The sequence below is a fragment of the Dermacentor andersoni genome, chromosome 4 (assembly GCF_023375885.2).
Source record: "Dermacentor andersoni chromosome 4, qqDerAnde1_hic_scaffold, whole genome shotgun sequence".
NCBI lineage: Eukaryota > Metazoa > Arthropoda > Arachnida > Ixodida > Ixodidae > Dermacentor > Dermacentor andersoni.
The window spans coordinates 186,635,005-186,659,467 of NC_092817.1; the positions used below are offsets into that span (position 1 = coordinate 186,635,005).

The 24,463-nt window shown below is 46.5% G+C and overlaps 1 protein-coding gene across 1 annotated transcript in view; it reads left to right on the top strand.

Annotated features, from left to right (window-relative positions):
• The first annotated feature begins 9,290 nt into the window (after window positions 1-9,290).
• LOC126531886 (uncharacterized) overlaps window positions 9,291-24,463 on the top strand; it is a 53,305-nt gene continuing 38,132 nt past the window's right edge. The window contains exons 1-2 of the mRNA XM_055070661.2: window positions 9,291-9,536; window positions 14,705-14,778. Of these exons, the coding sequence (XP_054926636.2) occupies window positions 9,300-9,536; window positions 14,705-14,778 (311 nt within the window). The 5' untranslated portion in view covers window positions 9,291-9,299. The remainder of the gene's footprint in view (window positions 9,537-14,704; window positions 14,779-24,463) is intronic.

Sequence of the window (24,463 nt, forward strand, 5' to 3'; positions counted from 1 at the left end):
GCAGATCGCCGCGCAAGGGCCAGCGTTACTTTCAGCTTTATGAAACCCAATGTCTTGATTGACGAGATGCAGCCACATTTCCGAACGGGTCTGCTTTTTTTCTAAAGCATGTCTCTAGCCTCTCTCTTACGCGAATCACGAAGATTGTGCAATAAAGTTGATTATATTGACTGATATTGATGTTGACGATGACGATGATCATTGTGTTGGGGATGATAACTGTTTACAAATAAGTTCGAAGGCGATTCAACATCTGGTTGACATCGATCAAACCTCGTTCAAGCGTGGCTTCCACAAGAGGCGCTAGGCGCGGATAATGCCGCTTGAATATTTCAAAACTGTCACCATTCTTAGATCTTTCCGCCACCCCGCTCACCCCGGCTTTTTCTCCTCGCCGCCTCCTGTCGCCCCAGTCTCCTCCGCTCCCGCATTGGCCAATCCGTGTCACGTGGAAGCACGCGTTGCACTTTTGTATATATTTTTTTCTTTCTAGAGCGCTCCGACCACCATTGCTACCGAGTGCCACAAAGTACCCGCAAACTGATTGATCGAGTGCGTTAGCGGACCAAATGAAGTGTGTTATCGAGGAGAACTTCATTGTGATGGCGTGCTGCTGCGCCTTCGGTTGCCGTAACCGACTAGACTTGTGCAAAAGTCTTTTCTTGTTGACCATCCGGCGAGCGCAACTCACAAAGAAGGAAATCGCAGTTGCATAGCACCGAGCGGGCCGACCTCAACATGGTCGCAAGAAACGCATGGCTTTGCGAAGTGCCACGGTTTTTCATTACCTTTTCTCTTGAATCTAGTTTGCGCTTACCTCTTTAAAAAGTGCTTCCGTATGTGTCCATGCTGTTTGCGGTTTTTAGCGCGTCTAAGGTGAGTTTTCTCGAAGGTGCTCGCTTTGTTTCATAGGAGTTTTGTTTTGCCACGAAAGTGGCTCGCGTCTGCGCCAGGCGTGACGTTATTTAGGCAATATTGTTCAGCTCCACCAGAAGTTAGCACATTGTCGACGCTTTTGCAAGGCTTACGAATGCAGTCGTTCAGCTTCTATGTACGCCCGCATGTATTAATTTAGTTTGTGGTATTCAACGTTTTTAACGTCCCAAAGTGACTAAGGCTGTGAGGGAGGTTGTAGTGGATTGCTCCGGATAACTTAATTTAGGTAACCTGGGGATATTTAACGTGCACTTTGATCGTGCAGTACACGGGTGTCTTGCAGTTCGCCTCTACTGCTGCTCCCAGACGCGTCCTCGGATATCCGGGATGAGCAGCGGCTACTCGTACGTTTTCTGTGCAGGATTATCATAGCAGAGAAAGGCCGCAAAGGACCACAGCTGCCTGATGAGGATTAACGTTTTTGCTGCCTAACGTTACCATTTTTATGCTTCCAATTAAGTAAATGTGTGTCGCGTGCGTGAATATGCACTGTACGTCGTCTTGCGTGTCTTGAGACAAATAATTTCGCTGTTCTTTAATATGGAGTGCGCACGGGATTGCCGTCCTTGAGCACCTTTATTAAACCCATGTGTGGATTGTTTTGTCATACAACCGTTTTGTTCTCTCTGTCTCTAATGGTTCCAAAATAGTGTTCGAGCTATAGGGACACTGCTTCTCTGCGACAACTTACAACGCAAAAGAATACGGACGCGTGGACTATTCAGATATATATTAGCGCTTCAACAAAAGCGTTACTGGTGCTAAGGAGGGGGGGTGGAAGGGGTTGAGAGGATAACTATTTTCGGTACCTATGTTCAGTTTTGCCATAAACATCGTTTTTGCTATCAGATCCCAAGCTGTACCAAATAAATGAAAAACGATTTCACATGTTGCGAAAATTACCGGTGCGTTGTTCATATTGTTATGTGTAGAAAGACACAGACGAAAGAGGCTATTTACAGGTTATTTAAACTGGACTGGAGCCACAGCACCAGGCCGACAGACCCACTTCATTGTCGTTCTCGCGGCGGCTCGTCTCTTGAGCATCACACGATGATATCATAATACTACCCCCCGGCGGCAAAAGCGCTGTCACGGTGCTGTTAAATATCCAAGGCGCGTGGAGAGTTGTAGTTGAGTCGGGCGACGTGGACAATGTCACTTGTTGTCACAGCAGAAGACGTAGTGGGCGTGGCTAGAACGATTTCTTAGGTGACATCGGTCACTTGGCGAAGCACGCGATATGGGCCCGTGTAGCAGGAAAGCAGTTTTTCACAAAGGCCAACTTTACGCGATGGCGACCAAAGCAACACGAGGGTGCCGGGCACAAAATGGGCATCACGGTGACAGAGGTCGTAGCGTTGCTTTTGTTTGCCTTGAGAGACTTGTAGACGAGCGCGCGCAAGTTGGCGAGCATGGTCAGCATGGGTGATAGCCTCACGGGCATAAGCGCTAGTTGATGCTCTGGTGGACGGAAGCACAGTGTCCAGTGGTAGCGTCGGTTCACGGCCATACAAGAGGTAAAAAGGAGAAAAGCAAGCAGTGTCGAGACGGGAAGAGTTCTACGCAAAGTTAATGTAAGGTAGAGCCTGGTCCCAGTCACGGTGGTCGTCTGAAACGTATTTGGATAGCATGTCTGTAAGGGTGCGGTTCAAACGCTCAGTGAAGCTGTTCGTTTGAGGGTGGTAGGAAGTGGTAAATTTATGCTGTATTGAGCAGGCACACATGATGTCGTCAATGACTTTGGCTAAGAACATACGGCCACGGTCTGTTAGCAATTGACGCGGTGCACCATGAATCAAAATGATATCATGCAGGGGAAAGTCCGCAACATCTGTTGCGCAACTGGTTGGAAGAGCGCGGGTTACGGCGTAGCGGGTCGCGTAGTCCGCCGCGACTGCAACCCACTTGTTTCCTGATGTAGATTCCGGAAATGGGCCGTGAAGGTCTAAGCCGACACGATGGAAGGGCTCGGCAGGGATGTCGAGCGGCTGCAGGTAACCAGCGGGGGGCTGGGAAGGCTTCTTGCGTTGTTGGCAAAGTTCACAAGCGGCGACATAACGTCGTACGCAACGTGCAAGGCCGGGCCAGAAAAAACGGCGATGTACACTGTCATAGGTTCGAGATACACCGAGGTGTCCTGCCATTGGTGCGTCGTGGAGCTCTTCTAGAACGGTTGAGCGGAGGCGTTTAGGTATGACAAGTAAGAACTAAGAGCCGTCCGGATGAAGGTTACGACAGTACAGAGTACCGTCGCGGAGGACGAAGAGGCGTAGAGTGGCGTCGGCCGGAGAGTGTTCAAAACGGTCGATGAGTCCTCTGATGTTGGCGTCACGACGTTGCTCGTCGGCGAAATGAAGCAGCTGCGACACAGAGGATACACAAGCAGCACCGGTAATATTGGAGGAGTCAGGGTCGTCAACAGGGTAACGCGACAAGCTGTCAGCGCCTTGGTGCAGGCGGCCAGACTTGTAGACCACGGTATATGAAAATTCTTATAGCCTCAAAGCCCATCGACCAAGCCGGCCTGTAGGATCTCTTAGCGATGAGAGCCAGCAGAGAGCATGATGGTCAGTAACTACGGAAAAAGGGCGACCGTAAAGGTAAGGACGGAACTTCGCAACCGCCCAGACTACAGCAAGGCATTCTCGTTCCGTAATGGAATAGTTGCGCTCCGATGGTGTGAGGAGGCGGCTGGCATAAGCAATAACGCGATCTTGGCCACGCTGACGCTGGGCTAAGACGGCACCTACGCTATGACCGCTGGCATCTGTACGTAATTCTGTAGGGGCATCAGTGGCAGTGGGTTCTTGGCAGGCCTGAATCATGGCAATCGTGGTTGTTGGCGGATCGGGAGGCGTGGCGGAGAAAACTGGCGAACTCGCGGTGAACAATACGGGTGACGTCGTCGCTGGTGGTGGCCTGACGCGGTTGACCCTCACATGTCGACGTAGCAGTGGTGTTGGGTTATTTACAGGCTATTTACAGGTTATTTACACTGGACTGGAGCCAGAGCGCCAGGCCGACATTCGCTCGCGCCAAGGGCACAGACCCATTTCATCGTCGTTCTCGCGGCGGCTCGTCCCTTGAGCATCGCTCGATGATATCGTAATAATATTATAAATACCGTCTACGTGTGAAAACGTTGCTCATAACCGCCGGAACTCGTGCATCAGCTACGTACAACTGTTAAAGGCGCAGAGCAGAAGCAGCTCAACTGCTAGGCATTGATGGCACCAGACACGAAGTGTTTCATGCGCCGACCAAACAAAAGTATCCTGCAACTATGTAAATGAACCGACGAATCCACGTGCACACACTTTCACGCAGGGAAAGCTTGAAACTCTGGTAATTCGCGCGTGTTTGAGCACACCGGGTGCATGCGTCGCTCATCAGGAACACGAACTCTCAACGTTAGGACGCTTCACATCTTAGGTAATGGTCCTTTTCTCTATTCTATTGCGCAATTAAAACGCGGCATTATTTAGCTCAGTTACTGTGAAGCAAAATCTCTCCTCGAAAATCCTTCCTCAGGGCTCGAACAAGGTTTTCCGAAGATTTCCTCCGATAGCTCGTTAGCCGTCGTTTGCTACGGCAGGGTCGTCATAGGCGGCGCCACTGTCCAAGCCGCACCGAGTGTCGGACTGTAACGGAGGAGGAGGGGAAGTGGTTGGCGCCACGTTTAGACATTGAAGGTTTTTAGGGGTGGAGGAACGCTGGCGCCTTCATGTGGCGGCGCCGAGAATTTAATGGAATGTGGTGGCCAGGCCGGGTGTCGCCGTAAGCTATTTTGGTCATGTTCCGTCGTTTCTTCTGTTTTGCTGCGCCGAAATGCCGCGTGAAGTCAGGTTCGAACGACAATGTAGCGTTTCTGGTTGCGCAGAGTTACTCAGACACGACTGAAGCTCTTGAGGCCAATCAGCTCCGTCAGTTTTCATCACAGCCTGGCCAGAATAAACGGCGGGAAGCCTTCATATGCGCGGTTCATAGACAACTGTCCGTATATTTCTATTGCAGCTCTACATTTGCCGGGTTTTTATAACATAAGCGAATACGCCGTTCTTTCCCAAGAGTGCGGTGTCCCAGGTGAATTGCGCATATTTGCCTGCTAACGTGTGAAGGCATCGGAGTTCGGGCACCGAAACCGAAAGCGTGAATTTTGTCCTTACATTGCCTTCTTCTCAGGGTTTTTATTGTCGGGTATATATTCTTTCTGCGCTCTCCGGAGCTCTGGCTGTGGCTGATATCCGAATCGGTGGGTTCGGACCCACAACCTTCGCGAAGGTTGTGGGTTCGGTTCCCACCTGCGGCAAGTTGTTTTTTCATCCACTTTAATTTCCATTAATTTATCATTTCTTCATTTCATTCATTAAGCTCAAGCAATTTCCCCCGATGTTGTCCTTGGTGTCAATGTTTGTTGGCTTCTTATTATATGACTAATATATATACATATATATATATATATATATATATATATATATATATATATATATATATATATATATATATATATAACGGAGACACGTCTCCATTTATCCGTGATTACTCTGCCGCTTCACCAACTTAGATGCTGTATATATATACGACTAGGTTAATGTGCGCGGGGACATAAGATAAACTGCTGTAGTTGAACCACTTAGCTTGTCCCGGTGAACTTAGCTTGCGGGCTGTATTCTCATTGCTATTTGCTCTCACTTACTGCTTTATATCCTACCTTTTGCCATTGACATGAACTACCTCGCACAGTAGGCCCCTTTTCTCAAGACCATATACATAAAAATGCAGGTCGTCAGTCCTGGAAACCACAGAGCTAAACCACTGGCAACAACTTTTGCGCATTCGCCCGGTCATCTGCATAACACAGCATTCCTCTGATTACTGCCGTTGGCGGCGCAGTTCGCCAGCGCGCTGCTGGCTGCTTACCTCCCGGTTATACAATCCATATACCCAACTGTCACCCCCAAATCGGCAATGAAGACACTGTCCTTCATAGACTTCAACTCGACCTTGAATTGCCTTCCGACAATTTTATAGCGGAGCTGTTCAGCAATAGGTATTGCGCGATGGTGTGGTCGATGTCAAAGTGAAAGCAACGCGCTGTGTTTCGGAGACCCGTATTTGCTTTGAAACGTAAGTACTAATGGTAATAATACAATGGTTCACTTTCGTGCACTTCACTAGAATGCGCAAATTCTTCACGGGGTTAGTTGCAGGCAGTAATCCGTTATTCCTTCTCAAATCGCCTTTTAGCGGCTCTACGTTGGAGGTCAGCTGTGAGTTCGCACGCCTGTGCCGGTGAAATCTGACGGCCTAGTGTTGCAATGCTGCTACTGTGGAAGCCGTCACTAAGAACAACCCAGAAACAGACCCGAAGTATTTCCTAAGTTACAACTCGCTTGCGCGGTTTCGCCGCCTTTAATGCATCGTTGCACATATTGGCATTGTCACGTTGTCAAGACGGCAGTGATGGTAACCTGGAACGGCGTTATAGTACGGAGTTCAACTCCTTCATTAGGCATAGCAAAGCGAACAGCACCCGAAACACAACGGAAGCGTCGATCACAGTCGTGATTCGTTCAAAATCCTATCGGCGAAATATGCTGCCGATTCCAGTGGATCGGCGTCATAAATTCCAGTGTAATATATATGGCGCTCACGTGTGCTCTGGTGTGTAGTATACTATTAGCGCGACAGCGTTAAGGAGCTCGTGTCGCAGAAAAGCCGGGGTCGTCGGCGTCGGTGTCGGCGTCAGCGGCGTTGGCCGTGAGCGAATAATCCACTTCATAAATAAAAAACATCTTGCAAGATGGGCTGGTGGGAATCGAACCAGGGTCTCCGGAGTGTGAGATGGAGACGCTACCACTCAGCCACGAGTTCGTTCCTTCAGAACGGGACAAAATCGCCTCTAGTGAATGCGGTGTTGCCTTAGAAACGTGCCGTAGAAAGTTATACTGCGGTGTATATCGGTAATTATGACCACGTAACTTACAGAAGTCGCACTTTCACGAGTAGCGAAGTACGTTTCCGCTACATTCCTTCTGCGCTCTGCGCACACGCAGAGCCATCTTGCGGCAAACACAGAAGACCCCCTCCTCGCCATGTACGGCGGTGCCCCGACACGTGGCGCGCCCCTCGCCCCATGATCGCGTCCGCCTTCATGGCGCGTCGGGGCCCGGCTATCTGTGCCGATCGCGACATTTGGCTGGCGTAGCGCGTTTGAGTAGGCGGTGCGAACGGGGTGCGATAACGCTATCGCGTTCCACTCTTGAAGGCGAAGCTTAAGCGTCCTCCAATTTTTCTCGTCACGCATTCGAACATATTACACAAGGTTCACCGAGAACATAGCCAAGAGAATGAATAGACGATAATATTGAAGAATGTTCTGTTAAAGAAGGGTGCGCCTGGCACTTAGCCTGGCAGTCTGGTCAATGTGCGTATGAATCTTTGAATGATTATTTTTTTCCTGCGTGCAGAATGAAATGTTATCTTCTGGGATTTTACGAGCCAAAACCACGATAAGATTATGAGGCACGCCCTTGTGCGCATCTCCTCTTCTACTGCAGCTTCGGCGGCTTAGCGCGGCCGCGCACTGCCTATTTTGGAGGCAATCTGCGTGGATTCGACGGCTATCCCGGCTAGGTGACCTGAGATAGTTGATGGCTTCGGTGGCGCTGTGTTCTCGCGGGCCTAGTTAATGTTAAAGCGAAACGAGGCACGACGGACAAATTGCTCGCCGCTGCTGCCGCTCTTTATCACGCCAGCGTTCCGACAGCGAAAGTCCGCGGTAATTCAATGAAGTGCGTTTGTGTTTGCCTGTGCGCACCCTACAACGTGCTTGTCAATTTCGCTAGTAAGCGAATGCTTACTGCAATTTATGCAGCTAATAATATGATGAACGTTACTTCGTATAGCAAATGTAATTTCACTCGCTTGTCGCGCGAAACTGACTTTTTCCATTTCGCCTCGATGGCCTTCACATTTCACCTTTGCCTGGGAACCATCGAAAAACTACCTCAGTTTATGTACCCGAAGTTAATAAAGCACGTGAGACAAATTCTGCGTTAAAAATTCTGTGCAGGAATTTCTGGTTACTTATACAGGGTGTCCCAGCTATGTGTACACAGAGTTTAAAGATATGCAAATGCCGCGTGGCTGGACAAAACTTAGGTAATGTTGCTTGGCGTCGCTTGGAGATACTCAAAGATTGCTTTCATTTCATGCACCTCATTAGATAATTAGTATCACTTAATTAATCAACTTCTGAAACACTCTAATTGCGTGAAAGGTGTCAATGTGAAAATTGTAGAGCGACAGGAAAAACTCCCGATACAGCTTTCTGTTGTTTAATACGTGCTACATAATCGGAGCACAAAGGAGGCCCGCAAATGCGCGGGAAATTGCAGCGCGACAGGCCGCTCGAGGCACTTTGCGTGTTTTCACGGGCTTCTTTCACGCTCGGAAAAACATTTTTATATAGCACGTATTGAGGTACAGAAAGCTGTATCGGGAGTTTATGTCGCTTTACAATTTTCTCACTGGTATTTTCGTCTAACTATAATATTTGAGATGTTGACTAATTAAGACTAATTATGAATTAGGCGGAATGAAAAATTGTTTTAGTATCTCCAAGCGACGGCATACAACATTACCTTTCTTCAGTCCAGCTACGTGGCATTTAGATATTTCGAAACTCTGGGTAAAGTTAGCTGAAATATCCTGCATGTTGTAGAGAAACAAATCATTACGTTGTACACAGCCACATAATATTGAAGCCGGGACAGTCCCTAGTGGTTATTGCATGCAAATCTTATCAGCGACCTTCTTAGACCAATTTTAATAACTCCTAGGCGCTGCATAGCCTGCCAAATGACAACAATAATCAGCTGGATGAGATACACAATGGCTATCGGTAGGCGCTGCTGCCTTAAAATTCATTGGTGCCCTCAAAGCAGAGGGATATTTTGCAGGCCTTTCAGGTCATTCATTAACGCAAAACACTCACTGCGTTACCGCAATCATAGCGCTCCTTCCTCTCTGGCTTCGCCTATTTCTGTCGACATAAATTTATAAATCTGTTGATAGCGGTATGTCCCTGTACCAGCGCTCGCAGTAGTAGCAATGAGATTTCCGTCATGGGTGTCACGTTCTTAAAGTTTTTTTTTCGCACGCAATGCGAAATATCACCACTTATTTTTTGCTAAATAGATAAGATCAAATAACATATGACTAAAAAGAGCGCCACTAAGGAGACGATAAGAGAAGTGAACGGGCGCTTCCTTTTCGCGCTGGTTTCAGTGAAACGTCCGAAGAAATTGGCGTTGTGTTACACAAAACATGTGATCCGTAGGCACAGCGTTCGGCATATGCGGCCCTGCTGGGCGCCGCACTCATCATCTCGTGCGCGCAGTGCTTCGTCGAACTACGCGGGGCTGGCCATGCTTCTCGCCGTGGTGCTGTCGTTTCCCATCTGCTCGATCCTGATGCTGGTGACAGTGTCAGTGATGCTCGTGGCACTGACGCTCACAAACTACGTGTGCCGGCCGTACGACAACATCATCTACGACACCGCCGACATCACCCAGACAGCGCTCCTGGACGATGTGAGTCAGGTTGTTCCGATCGGCTTCTTTGAAAAGGAAAAAAAAAGATCTTACACAACGTGGCCTAACTTCCTGGCAATGAACAATAGAGCGTGTGATGAAGGCCAGGGGAAGGGGATCTGGCCGCTATGCTCTCACTCGAGCTGGAGGCAAGGAAGCTTAATGTGGTGCTCCTCTGAAACTGCAGCGCCCAAAATTTTAACCCCTGCTAGGTCCAAACGGACACATGTATCCGCGAAGCTGCTTGCCGTTTCAATACCACAGCACCTATTTACTGAATTGCCTCGCTTTCGTTGTAGCCTTATAGTAACAATATCAACTATCATTAATTGTATGAAAGGCTATCCACCGTCACTATGTAGTCATGAGAAAATTCCTCTTTATTATATATTAACGAAAGCGAGGCAATTCAGTAAATAGGTGCTGTGGTATTGAAACGGCAAGCAGCTTCGCGGATACATGTGTCCGTTTGGACCTAGCAGGGGTTAAAATTTTGGGCGCTGCAGTTTCAGAGGAGCACCACATTAAGCTTCCTTGCCTCCAGCTCGAGTGAGAGCATAGCGGCCAGATCCCCTTCCCCTATATATATATATATATATATATATATATATATATATATATATATATATATATATATATATATATATATATATATATATATATATATATATATGTATATGTATATATACTGGTTTACGGTTAGCGCTGCGCGAACAGAAAGTAGTCATGAGTACTTTCTGTTCGTGCAGCGCTAACCGAACCGTAAACCAGTACTAAGAGAAGATATGCGCAGCGCAGTTCATGTTCTGCGCATGTCTTCTCCTAATTATCGTTTTTTGAGAGTGCTGCACAAGCAGAAAGAAGGATGCTTGCTATCTAGCTCAGATCTCACTAATGATGCCCTACTTTCGTTGTTGCACTTGCCAGCCTCAGGTTCTACAGTTACATGGTTTGGTTCAGCAACCATCGAGTACACTTTTTTGCGCGTGGTGCCATGTTAAAACGTTACAAACTAAGGAACAGAACGCACCTGGCAGTTTCCTTGTTTAACAGTTGCTGATCATAGTACGATCACCGTGGTCGCAGATATGAGCAGACGTCAAGCCTTAGTGGATGAAAGTAACTGTGTACCTTCTTTCACTAGTGCTTCCATACCAGCCCAGTATGCCTGGCTTCTAATATGAAGGTCGTAAGTTCGAATCCTCCTCCCTTACACCACATCTTCAGGCTTGAAGTGGCGCTTGACAGCGGCAAAAAATCCCGAGAGCCAGTGCGGCTATACTAGTCCAGGTGCAACCAAATCAGGAAGGCCTACTAACCTTCAAGAAAAGTCACTCACTCCCCAGAACAGGAATTGACCTGTCTCGTGCAGTATTCGGCCGCTACCTGCCTCATGACACTTAAAATTAACCGATAGCCCTCAGTCCCCAGCGGCTGCAGAGCACCTGGCCGAGGAAGTGGTCAGGCCTGTAATGCGGCAGAAAGTGCTAAGAATCTTTGGATCCGGACAGGCCGCCACTGGAAACTGAACCTAGCAACGTTCAATACACCAAACCTCTCGAGTGAAGCTACTTAGCAGGACTCCGAGGAATTATCAGGCATTTTGTGGGATATTATTGGCCTCAGTGACGTTCGAAGAACTGTTGAGGCCTATATAGTGCTGACTAACGGTCACGGCTTCAGCTAGAGAGGACTCCCAGATAAGCATTACAGGGTAGGACTCCAGATCCATAAGGGCACAGCGAGCAGCATTGACGAACTCTGCAGCATTCATGAGAGGGTAGCAGTAGTCGTTACAAAACTGAATAAGAGGAATAGAATAAAGGTAGGAGAAGCCTACGCCCCAACCTCGAGTCACGATAATGAAGAAATAGAAGTCTTATGAAAATGCTCAATTAGCGATAAGAAAAGTACGAACTCAGTACACTGTAGTAATGGACAAGTTCAGTCCAAAAGTGAGGAAAGAGCAGGTTGGTGAAAAAGCAATTGGCAACAGCGGCATCGATTCTAGGAAGAATAAAGAAGAGATGTTGGTAGAACTCGTGGAAAGCAATAAGCTCCGAATAATGAAAAGTGGACATGGAAAAGCCCTAATGGAAAAACAAGAAATAGATTTCATGTTCTCAGCTGGTACCAGCACAGTGGGGCATGTAGAAGTGTCAGGTAGGGTAAAGCACAGTGATCATAGATTAGAGAGTTATAGGATTTTCCCACAACATGAAAAGAGAAAGAGTAAAAGTAATCAAGAATAAACAGGCCAACCTAAACGTAGTAAGGGTAAAAGCTGACCAATCCAGGCTGGTGGCTGCAAAAAAAAATGTAGGCAGCTTTAGAGCAGAGAGATGAAGATGACATAGAGGTAATGAACGAAACCGTATCTTGGCTAATTTCAGAAGCAGCAATAGAAGTGCGAGGTAAGGCACCAATGCGATTGGTAAGCTCTCCAAAGAAAGAAAGCACTTAATAAAGAAACTACAAAGCATGAAAGTTTCCAAATCAAGAAACCATACATAATTGGGGGAACTGTCAAAACTGATCACCAAGCAAAAGGTAAGGGATACTCGAAATTAAACTTGAAAACAGTAAAAATGGGCGCAGCATGACATCAGTGAGAAGAAAACTTGGCGTAGGATAAGCCAAGATGTATGCACTGAGAGGTAAGCAGGGTAATATTGTAAGCAATTTCGAAGATAAAGTAAAAGCAGTGGAAGAACAATTTTGTGATGGCCACTTTTCATGTAATATTATTTGAGAACTTAATTAGCTAAGACTAATTATTGAATTAGGCGGAATGAAAGAAAGTAATTTGATTATCTCCAAGCGACGGCAACCAACATTACCTTGGTTCTGTCCAGCTACGTGGTATTCGCATATTTTGAAACTCCGGCTAAAGTTAGCGGGGACGCGCTGTATGCGTAAACAGGGTAAAAGGTAAATACAGAAGAAGTTCCCAGCGTCGGAAATCACCAATTTACCTCCTGAACACTGCAAGACAAGATCACTAAAAATACATTGCCGTATTTAGGCCATTGGTGAAAGTATATATAAATTGCAGTGCTTATGTCATTACCGAATAAAAGTAAGAAAAAAGCGCAAATGTGGAAAATGCGAAAAAAGTAATGTGAAAAAAAAACGAATGTGAAAGTTGTAAGTTACATTTCTATCCATAATACTTGACTTAAAACTCTTATTGTTTGGTCGCACTCAGTTCCAGAAGAGCATAACAGCAAATGTAGAACGACAAGTTATAAATAAATAAGTCTGACCGGTTGGTTAAAGAAAAGCGTAGATTTTTGGGCTTATAGTTACGACATATTTCACTGTGCAGCGCATACAATACACGAAGAGCCAGAGCTGATTCCACATAGCGCTTTCTTCCTGCAAGCATTACTTTTTCTAAATGCGCTAGCATAATTCATAGTATAACAGGCGTTCCAAGCTACTTCCGTGGTCTCTTAAGTGATATCCGTAGGAAGTATAGGTAGGAAGTATGATCTACTGAAAGATAAGCAGGGCAATATCATTAACAATCTCGAAGGTATAGTAAAAGCAGCGGAACAATTCTATACTGACCTGTGCGGCACAAAGAGCAGCCATGCTACCTTAATTCGAAGTAGTATGAACAGGTTGCAGAGACTCATTCTATAACTAGCGATGAAGTTGGAAGAGCCTTGCAAGACATGACCCGGGTAAAAGCGGAAGGAGAAGGTGGAATAAAAGCCGATCTAATCAAAGATGGCGGAGATGTCATGCTTGAAATGCTTGCGGCTGTTTATACGCAATGACTCACCATTCAAGCGTACCAGAAAACTGGAAGAATGCCAACATTTTACTAATCCACAAGAACGGAGACGTTGAACAATTGAAAAATTATAGGCCCAATAAATTGCTTCTAGTAATGTATAAGATATTCACCAAGACATTTACTTATAGAATAAGGGCAACATTCGAGTTCAATGAACCAAGGGAACAGGCTGGCTTCAGGAAGGGCTATTCTACAAGGAATTACATCCATGTCATCAGTCAGGTAATTGAGAAATCTGCAGAGTACAATCGACCTCTTTGTATGGGTTTCATAGAATTTGAAAAGGACATTTGATTCAGTAGAGATACCAACAGTCACAGATACATTACGTAATCAAGGAGTACAGGAGGCTTACTTAAATGTCTTGGAAAATGTCTGCAAAGATCTCACAGCTACTTTGATTCTCCACAAGAAAAGTAGAAAGTTACCTATCACGCAAGGGGTGAAGCAAGGAGACACAATGTCTCCAACGCTATTCACTGCATGCTTGGTAGGAGTATTCAATCTTTTAAACTGGGAAGGCTTAGGAGTGAGGATCAACGACGAATATTTCAGAAACCTTCCGTTTTCAGATGAAATTGTCCTGTTCAGGAACATTGGGGACGAATTACAACAAATGATTGAGGACTTTAACCGAGAGAGGGTAAGAGCGGGGTTGAAGATTATTATGCAGAAGACAAAGATAATAATAAGTAGCCGGGCAAGGAAACAACAGTTCAGGATCACCAGTCAGCCTCTAGAGTCTGTGAAGGAGTACGTTTGCCTAGGTCAACTACACACAGGTGTCCCTAATAACGATTTACAGAGCAATAAAAATGGGTTGGAGGGCATACGGCCGGCATTGCCAGATCTTGATTGGGAGCATGCCACTACCATTGAAAAGAAAGGCGCACAGTCACGGCATTCTACAGGGGCTAACATATAGGAGAGAAACTTGGAGGTTGGCAAAGAAGCTTCAGAACAAGTTAGGGACCGCACAAAGAAAGATGGGACAAAAAACCTTATGCGTAACGTTAAGAGGCAGGAAGACAGCGGTTTGGATCAGAGAGCAAACGGGGATAGCCGGTGTTTAATTGACATTAAGATAAAAAGATGGAGCCGGGCACACTATGTAATGCGTAGGATGGATAACCGGCGGACCATTAGAGTTAAAGAATGGGTGCCAACAGAAGGGAAGCCTAGTCGAGGATGGCAGAAAACTAGGTGGGGCGATGAAATAGGGAAATTTGCAGGCGCAATTTGGAATTAGTTGGCGCAGTACAGGAGTAATTGGAGACCGCAGGGAGAGGCCTTCGTGCTGCAGTGGACATGAAAATAGGCTGATGATGATCGGGGTGAATTAGTTTTCCTTTCTTGCACGCAGACAATGCGCGTTATCTGGCCTCGGGAGACGCGTGGAAAGTGGTTCGGAAAGTTCCTGGCGGGCAGCACGCTCACGTAAGTTGTTTATGCCGAAAAGGATGGCAGCTGGGCTAACATAACTTCTTGTAAGGAGTCAACGAAATGCACGCGGTATCGCAGTGAAAGGTACAGTTGCATTCAATATGAGCTGCAAGACGGTGACGCTGATCAATTAGGATCCCACGACCGCTTGGCGGCGCAGACATACAAAAAATTGTGTTAGCGATTAGCGGTTATTAAAAAATGATAATTGTCGAAGTTCGTGTACGTCGGCGCCACATTTCAGTCTTGGGAGTCGCTTCGAGCATGGCAACTGCGCTGCTGCTCATATTGAACGCCACTGTACAACGAATTGTCAATGTTGCCCCTTTGAACACAGTTGCGAACCCTAAAAAATTGAAAATAGCGAATGATATTTCATTGGCTTTGATATGGTTCTTTTATTGTGTCGTACATTGTATTACGTAGCCTTCGAACAACATTTCAGATTTTTTTTGTCAGAGACTTACGTTTAACCAGCCGTGGTTGCTTAGTGAGTATTGTGTTGGGCTACTAAACATTAGGTCGCGGGGTCGAATCCCGGTCACGGCAGCCCCATTTAGATGGCGGCATAACGCGAAAACACCCCTGTACTTAGGTTTAGGTGCACGTGAAAGAACCCCAGGTGGTCCAAATTTCCTGACTCCCCTGTTACGACGTGCCTCATATTCAGATCGCCGTTTTTTCACGTAACACCCCACCCCCCACCCCTCCCCGCAATTCTTTTTTGTTTGCAGTGTTACGTTTAGCCTGTACAGTAACTTCTGTTAATGGTGTTAGCCATCGATGAGGCGGCTGATAGTTGGCTTACCTCAGAGCAACAATCAAAATTTCTAGGTGCCCCAGAGCTTTCTTCGCAGTAAGTGACGGAGACTGATCGGCTTTCACGATGGGCAAGCGTGTCGCAGTTGCTCGCTGTCGCTCGAAAATTGCGCGTAAGCGTTTGATTCTTACTTGGGGCTTGGTGCAATATAAAACGCACTCTAGAGACACAGGGAAGTAGCGCTTCTCAACAAAGGAAAGATTTAGTCGGAAAACGAACACTTGTATATACACAATGTAAAACAAAATAATCCAATGAAACATGCGAGGGCAATGAATAAACTCTACGTGTACAGGTTAGGTAGATAGATAAACTTTATTAAAAGAATAATCAGAAAGGCCGCTAATGATCGGGGTCCCTAGTCCAGGGCTCCGCTGGCTCTTGCCATCTTCTCAGCTCTCTTTATCAGCTAGAGCTGGTCGTCGAGGGCAGAGCTGGACAGCAGTGCCTCCCATTGGTCCCTCGTGGTGTTCGTGTCGGGGTGTCCTATGTTGTGTAGCGTGCACTACCACATAACGAGGCATAGTATTGGTGTTGCCCCGCACCACGGACATTCGTCCCTGTAGGCTGTGGGGTGTATCTGATGTATGTGTATAGGTTCGTGTAAGTGCCTGTCTGGTGCCTACATCAGGCAGCGGCATCTTTTGCGTCTTTAGACTTCGATGGGTGGATATCGCAAGCAACGCCCTCTGTGGTAGTTTACGATTACTGAATACTCGAAGTCGACAGAGTCCGGGTCTTCTGCAGCCGGCGTGATGAGTGCTCGGTTATGTACGAATCCTCGAGCTGCTCTGTCGGCCTGCAAGTTGCCTGTGATGCCAGTGTGGCCCGGTATCCAGATGATGGCTTGGGTGGTGAAGTCCTTAGGGTCCTCCTTGAGTATTTGGGCTAGGACTTGTGCAGCAAGTCTTCCAATTCTTCCCTGTAGAAAGTTGCGGCAGGGCTGCTGGAAATCCGTGAGGATTGTCAGTGGTTGGTTTGCGTGTATGCCCTCGCGGATGGCTAACGCGATGACCAGCTCTTCGGCTTCCGTAATCGTGCAGGGGCGGGACGATGCAGCGGAGCTAACGTGGCCTCGGTGGTCACATGCCACTGCCACTGCGCCCTTGTTGTTCGTCCCATACATGGCGGCGTCTGTAAAACGGGCCGTGGTATTGAACCTGAACGCTTTCTCCATGTACTGGGCCCTTCGTCTCCTCCTGCAGGAGTGTAGGTTAGGGTCCATGTTGCTTGGTATCACGGCAACGTGAAACCTGTCCTGGACGTGACGAGGTATCAAGCAGGTTTCTTGCGTTCGTGTTGGGAAGCCCAAGGTTTGTAGGACCTGCCGGCCCATGTGAGTCCGCGCAAGTCTCTGTTGTTGCGAGACGTAGAGGGTTTCTGTCAGCAAGAGGAAACAATGGACAACTAACCAATAGAGCGGAGCCCGTATTAGGAAAAATTACATAGGCACTTAAGTCTATTTACGTGCAGTGAATGCGAAAGCAGTGTGACTCTTACGTGCGATACTTTTCACTTGGCCATGTGCTCGAAGTGAGCAAAGTTAATATTGAGGGTGGGCAACTGAACTTTTGCGTTTGGGCCAAGTGAATTGTTTAATGGGGTTCAACTTAATTTTCAGATTGGGTGAAGACAATTATGGGGTTAGGCTAAGTCACTTTTGGGAGTGGGCTAGGTCGGTATTGAGCGTGGGTCAAGTGAATTTTCGAACTGGCCAAAGTCTATTTCTTGGGTGTGGGCAACGGCGTCCGTTCGTGGCGAATGTGACGTCCTCACTTACTTTTTTTTTCAATACTGCCATTCCTTTCCGCGACCAGAGCAGGTGGGCGTACAGATTGCACATGCAGGTATAGTCAGTATATAATCAGTATAAACACCACACGGCGAAACAGAATCAGGAATCCGATGTAGTGACAGTCATCACAAAGGTATAATAGCTACATATCTACACAATAAGTTTCCTTATCGTTAATTAGGAATGAATGCTGAGTTGATGTTCCATGAACACCCTTCTAACGCTTACAACATATACACACTTATAACAGACATAATATGCAAAGCACATATTTATAACCTCAGATAACACAAAGTCAGCAAGATCAAAACATAACAGAAATTATACAAGAAATGGAGCGGTGCACAGGCAGATAACAGCAAACCTCAAAACACTCTGTTGTTAGCACTCGGCCACTAGCATGGTTCCAATGATGGCGAAGGATGAAGAGGGTGAAGAGGATGAAGAGGGTGGTGCTGGCGTCTGCGACTGGTGCGCTTTCACTTACTTAGCTTGCGGTGGCTGGTCGAAAATCACGGCGGCATGCAACGAAAGCTCAAGAATGACGCTAAAACGGATCCTCAGCAATGAAGAGTTGGCAGAACGAGGTTGTAAACGTGCCGATAGATCTCGAAAACGTTGCACGGCCATGCAAACGCGTTTATTATACGCAATTTAACCCATGCTCTCCGGCAGGTGCGAGTAGCCATTGCCTGAGCGATCGGCGGCAGCCATTTTTTATTCCTTTAGGAATGGGGCAGCCTGTGGCTACTCAGAAGAAAATTCAGTTTTGTACGGCATATTAATGCATCTTTAACGCGTACACATCACTTTGACGCGGTAAGTTCTTGCCTTTTTGTCACGACGCGTGACACGCAGGCGAAGTGGGTGCAGCCCGAAAACTTTTGACCAATAGCCGAAGGCTAATGGTGAAACATGCAGGCGAGAAAAAAATCGGTAGATAAAAATACTGTTCTTCAATTTCTCCGCCTGTCACTGTGGCTATAGCATTCTGCTGTTAACACAAGGCGAGGGGTTGAATTGCCAGCCATGGAAGTCGCATTTTGATGCGAGTCATACGTAAAAAAACGCTCTTGCATTTAGATTTAGTTCATCACCTTTTATTGAACCGTTAAACTTCCAAATACTGTTGCATAGAGGGGCATGCTTATGCAAAATGTAACACCAATCGAAAGCAAAGGGCACAATTGTAAGACAACCATCTTTCGTTTTAATTCGAGTGTGTAGACATTAATGGCGCCAATATATATTGTTCAACAGCACTGCACAAATAAGCATAATCAGGTATAGCAAGTACTCTGTCAGGAAGCTGGTTCTACATATGTATGAACGTAAAGACATGAATGCTCATACTACGTCGCACATATAGCACAAAGAAAACCTTTTTCAAGAGTTGTCCCTTCTGGCAGATATGAGTGGGCTATAAGCAGCAGAAACTTTATTGCAGGGCATTGTGTAATAACGCTTATTAAAGAATGAAGAGAGTGAAGAGGTTTTAACTGCAGTACCTCATGCTAATCTAATATTAAAGAGGAACGATGAGCAAAAAAATTTCTGGTAGAGCACTTAAGTTAAACAGTAACTTTTTGAAAGACAGGAAATTCGAGGTGAGAGTTGCAGGTACATTTGGCCTACCCACACCAACAACACAGGCATACAACAAGAAGCACTACAGCCTATGGTGTGCTACAGTCTATGGGAAAGCTAGCTTATACAGAAATCAAGAATGATGCAACAAGCTCTCGACAACACTGCAGACTTTCTTGGCCAGTCTGGCCTCTCGCTTTCTGATAAGTCAGCTTACATCGATGTCGGAAAAAAAGACTAGAATCAAGAACTACTCCAGATTGCACTTGTGCTCCACATAGCTGGACAAACATACCCGCAAGTCAACATCCACAAATCCTCAGCTAGTGTAAGACCATGATGGCAGAACCAGCACGTGGGCGAAACAATTATGCCATGCCTGGACGCAAATTCTACAGCTGGTGAAAAGAATAACCTTGAAATCATGGGGAGTGGACGAGTGGATACTACGCAAAATCGCAGATGCTGTGCTTGTGTCCAAGGTATTGTACGGTATGGATTACCAGCAGCGCACAAAAAAAGAGAACTTATCGAATACAGGCATCGGGTAATAACAAGTCTTTCCGACTTTACCATGCTTGAAGACCTCTGTGAGAAAGAGCAAACGAACAAGCACCTAGACATATTAGAGTTGCAGCCTGCAACACAAATTCTTTGCCTCAAGAGCTCAGAACCTGGTCCCCAGATACTTTGTCAGCTAGCATATGACATGCAAGGATGACTATTCCTACCTTCAGAAAGAACCTCGGGAGCACCTGAAATTGAAACACAAGAGGCTCCTACCGTGCAATATGGGGGCAAACAATTAGGCCAGGAGACTATATGCAACTGCCAAACACCAAGAGGGGGTTTATGTATTTATTTGTTAGCATTACCCTCAGGGCCAGAGGCATTACAGAGGGGAGTGGAACATACGGAAAAAGACACTATACACGTTTTTCTTCTGCTAATACAATGTTAGCTGAAATGTGAAGCAACAAAAATTCAAGCAATTGACCGATTACAAATATAATTACATAGTTGGTTAGTTACATTGCAATGCACTTGTGTTTAAAACATTATGAAACTGGGAATATTGAACAGTGGACGTGACTGCTCCAGGAAGGTGGTTCCAGTCCTGTGAGGTGCGGGGTACAAATGATTGATAACATGTTTGCGTTAAGCACGACATTATTCCCACCTTTTGTGCATGATCGAAACGAGAAAATGTATTATGGAGGAAGAATAAGGTCGTTGTGTAGGGCGGGACTGTAGTATATCTTGTGGAAGAGACATAGGCGGGAAAGCTTGCGGCGGCAGGTGAGTGACGCAAGCTGTAGGGACTCTTTCATTAAAGTGATACTGGCAGTGCGACTGTAGTTTCCTAGAATGGAGCGGACAGAGTTATTTTGGACAAGCTCGAGGGCAGAGGTTAATATAGCAGTTCTGGGGTCCCGGATTGAAGAGGCATATTCGAGTTTACTTCGGACTAAAGATTTGCAAAGGAGGAGTTTTAAAGAAACAGGAGCAGATGAAAAATTGCGCCGGAGGTAACCTAACGAGCGGTTTGCATTGCTAATTATTTTGCTAATATGAAGAGACCGAGAAAGAGAGGAAGTTATGTGCACACCCAGGTAGCAATAGGATGTTACGGATTCGAGAGCGGAATTCTCGAGCAAGTAGGAAATGGGGCAAGAAGTTGTACGGGAGATGCGTAATACCTTACATTTTGTAGTGTTGAGTTCCATCAGCCAGACTTTACACCAGTTAGATATACAGTTGATATCGTTTTGAAGGATCATAACATCATTTTGGTCAATAATTTCTTGGAAGACTACGCAATCGTCGGCGAATAAGTGAATGTAAGAGGTCACGCATTGCGGCAAGTCATTAATATAAATGAGAAACAGCAGAGGGCCGCGCACTGAGCCTGGGGGCACTCCAGAATGAACTGGATTCAACGGGGAATTATAAGTGTTAGCAGACCCTAATTGTGAGCGTCCGGTTAGAAAATATTCGATCCAGGAGAGAAGTTTCCTATCGATGTTCAATTTGCTTAATTTAAAGAGAAGTAAACTGTGGCAAACTTTTTCAAAGGCTTTTGCGAAATCTAGGAAGACACAGTCAGCTATAGAACGACGATCAAGAATTGTATGTAGCTTGTGTGTAAAGGAAGCCAACTGTGTTTCGCAGGAAAGAGATCGGCGGCAACCATGTTGAGCCTTCAAAAAGATCGAGTTGGCATCAAGAAAATTAACAATGTTTGTGTAAAGAACATGTTCTAGGATTTTACACGGGATACTAGATACTAATCGCATCACCAGAAGAGTCAAGTAACGAGATTTCGCTATTACGGTCGGGGTGAATCGTTCGCCAAAACTTTTTTGGGTCATTACTGAGCATAGCTGGCAGAGTATTTTGTAGGAAATTATTACGAGAACATTTCAGTGCGGAGACATAAGCATTATTCGCTTTCACATATGCATCCCATCGCTGCTCGGAGGGAGAAGGCTTGGCAGAGCGATAGAGCCGCTTTTTTTTTGTTATGAACTCGTTTTAAATTCGAGTTATACCAGAGTGCTGTTGTATGCGAAGAAATAGTGCGCATAGGTACGTGCTTGTCGATTAGTTCATGTACTTTTCTTGTAAACATATTCCAGTTAGTTTCAGTAGTACGGCTTTCAAAATCATCTAAGAAAACGTTGAGAAACGGAGACAGTTCGTTATTAATAGCTTCAAAGTTGGCTTTACTGTAATTACGAAGGGACTTTTTGACTCTCCGGTTTATCGGCTGACAATATTTTACTTCACAACAGAGCGTTAAATGATCGCTAATACCTGGCAGATACGATAAATCAGAGACCATATCAGGACAGCTCGTTAGTATAAGGTCAAGCGTATTTGCCGTATTGTGCGATAGCCTAGTAGGTTGGGAGACAAGCTGATAAAGAGAAAATACCGAGCAAAGATTAATAAAGTCAAAGCTTTCTGATGAAAACGGTTTCAAAGCCGGGGGCTCAGAAGACCAGGAAATGTTAGGAAAGTTGAAGTCTCCCAGGAGAAAAATGAAAGCGTTAGGATGACGTGCAATAATAGTATCAATGGCATCATGTAAATGGGCAGCAAAATTTGAGCAATTATTGGGTGGACGATAGCAAACCCCAAACACAAAGCTTTTATGGCAGATGTAAGCGTGCGCCCATACAATTTCTAGGTTAGTTTGAACAGGAATATAGGAAGACGGAATATCTCGCGAAATAGCCAACATAACACCGCCTCCTACTCGTGATTCACGGTCCCAGCGATAAATGCTGAAGCTAAGTGCGTCATGAAATATTTCGATGTCAGTAATGTTTGGGTGAAGCCAGGTTTCAGTGAGCGCAATGATAGATGAATTACACGTGTCAACAACTGATTCAAGTGACTCACGCTTAATAAGTACGCTTCTAACATTTGCCAAAAGTACAGACACACTGGTCGTACACGTAGCGTTTATTGTGGACAATGAGCTTGTTGTACCGCAGCTGGAGGTTCGGTGACCCGGGTAAACCTTTGGCGAATTCAACCAGCTTTCTTCTAGCATGGCGAGTTGCGGTGGAAAAGTCTTCGGCAACTGACATTCTTTCCTCCTTGAATTTTGACCGTAATTCCAGCACTTTTTATCTAGGTTTAAAAGAAGTAAACTTTATAATAACAGGCCGACATCCTGATGCCGTGAAAGCTTGTAAACGGTGTGCGCGTTCGATCTCGGATTCCGAGATGCTACTGCCCATCATGGTGGACAACACGGCAAGCGCTTTCTGCTCGGTTTGTTGCCATGTTTCACGTGCGTCAGGAATACCATGTATGATCAAGTTTTCGCGTCTGGATCGATCTTCTAGATCGTCTATGCGATTCTGGATTGAAGTTTGCTGTGACGTCAGGCGCGTGGCAGTATCCTGCACGGCAGCTATGTCATGACTCATGGAGCTAGAGTCGTTGCTTTTACGTTCAAGGGTTTCAATGCGGTTAAGCATATCAATGAGCCTAGATTCTAATGTTTCTTTGTTAGACTTGGTTGTTTTAATATCGGCTATTGCAGTCGCTTGGCCCAATGAAAAATCTTTTGATAGTTCCTTGATGCTGTCATTTGTCTTTTTCAGCATCTGCATCATGACAGCTATCTGCGCGTGCTCCGAATCGCTTTCGCTTTGAGTAGATCGAGTGCGGGCTGGACCAGGGTTAGTCTCAATGTCACCAGAGCAGAGCAACAACAAAGAAGAATCAAAGCAATTGCACAAGGTTTCACAAAGCACCCGTGGGCATGGGAGCACTACCAAGCAGCGGCCGTCCGACCTTCTAGCGAAGATAGAAAAGCGGTTACACACCTGCGGAGCGTAGAAAACGAAGGGATTAGCCATGCTTCCGCGACGGCTGCTCCCATGCCCACTGAAAGCACACGGTGGCGGCCAGGCATAAAAATACAAGGCGGGAGTCGATTCCAGCGTCGGTCTTGTCAACTTGATACCAGAGAAATTTGTGATCCAAGGCATGAATTCGTTGAGTGAGCGCGCACCTTTCAGGCGGTTGTGCTGCGCAGGGCTTTCGGTGAGCGACACTGTCAAGGGCGGGATGGCGGACGGCATAGCGACCACGTAGTATACCACCAGGGTAACAAGGGCCTGCGGAGCGTAGAAAACGAAGGGATTAGCCATGCTTCCGCCACGGCTGCTTCCATGCCCACTGAAAGCACACGGTGGCGGCCAGGCATATAAATGCGAGGCGGGAGTCGATTCCAGCGTCGATCTTGTCAACTTGATACCAGGGAAATTGGTGATCCGAGGCATGAATTCGTTGAGTGCGCGCGCACCTTCCAGGCGGTAGTGCTGCGCAGGGCTTTCGGTGAGCGACACTGTCAAGGGCGGGATGGCGGACGGCATAGCGACCACGTAGTATACCACCAGGGTAACAAGGGCCTGCGGAGCGTAGAAAACGAAGGGATTAGCCATGCTTCCGCGACGGCGGTTCCCATGCCCACTGAAAGCACACTGTGGCGGCCAGGCATATAAATACGAGGCGGGAGTTGATTCCAGCGTCGATCTTGTAAACTTGATACCTGGGAAATTGGTGATCCGAGGCATGAATTCGTTGAGTGAGCGCAAACCTTCCAGGCGGTAGTGCTGCGCAGGGCTTTCGGTGAGCGACACTGTCAAGGGCGGGATGGCGGATGGCATAGTGACCACGTAGTATACCACCAGGGTAACAAGGGCCTGCGGAGCGTAGAAAACGAAGGGATTAGCCACGCTTCCGCGACGGCTGCTCCCATGCCCACTGAAAGCACACGGTGGCGGCCAGGCATATAAATACGAAGCGGGAATCGATTCCAGCGTCGGTCTTGTCAACTTGATATCAGGGAAATTGGTGATCCGAGGCATGAATTCGTTGAGTGCGCGCGCACCTTCCAGGCGGTAGTGCTGCGCAGGGCTTTCGGTGAGCGACACTGTCAAGGGCGGGATGGC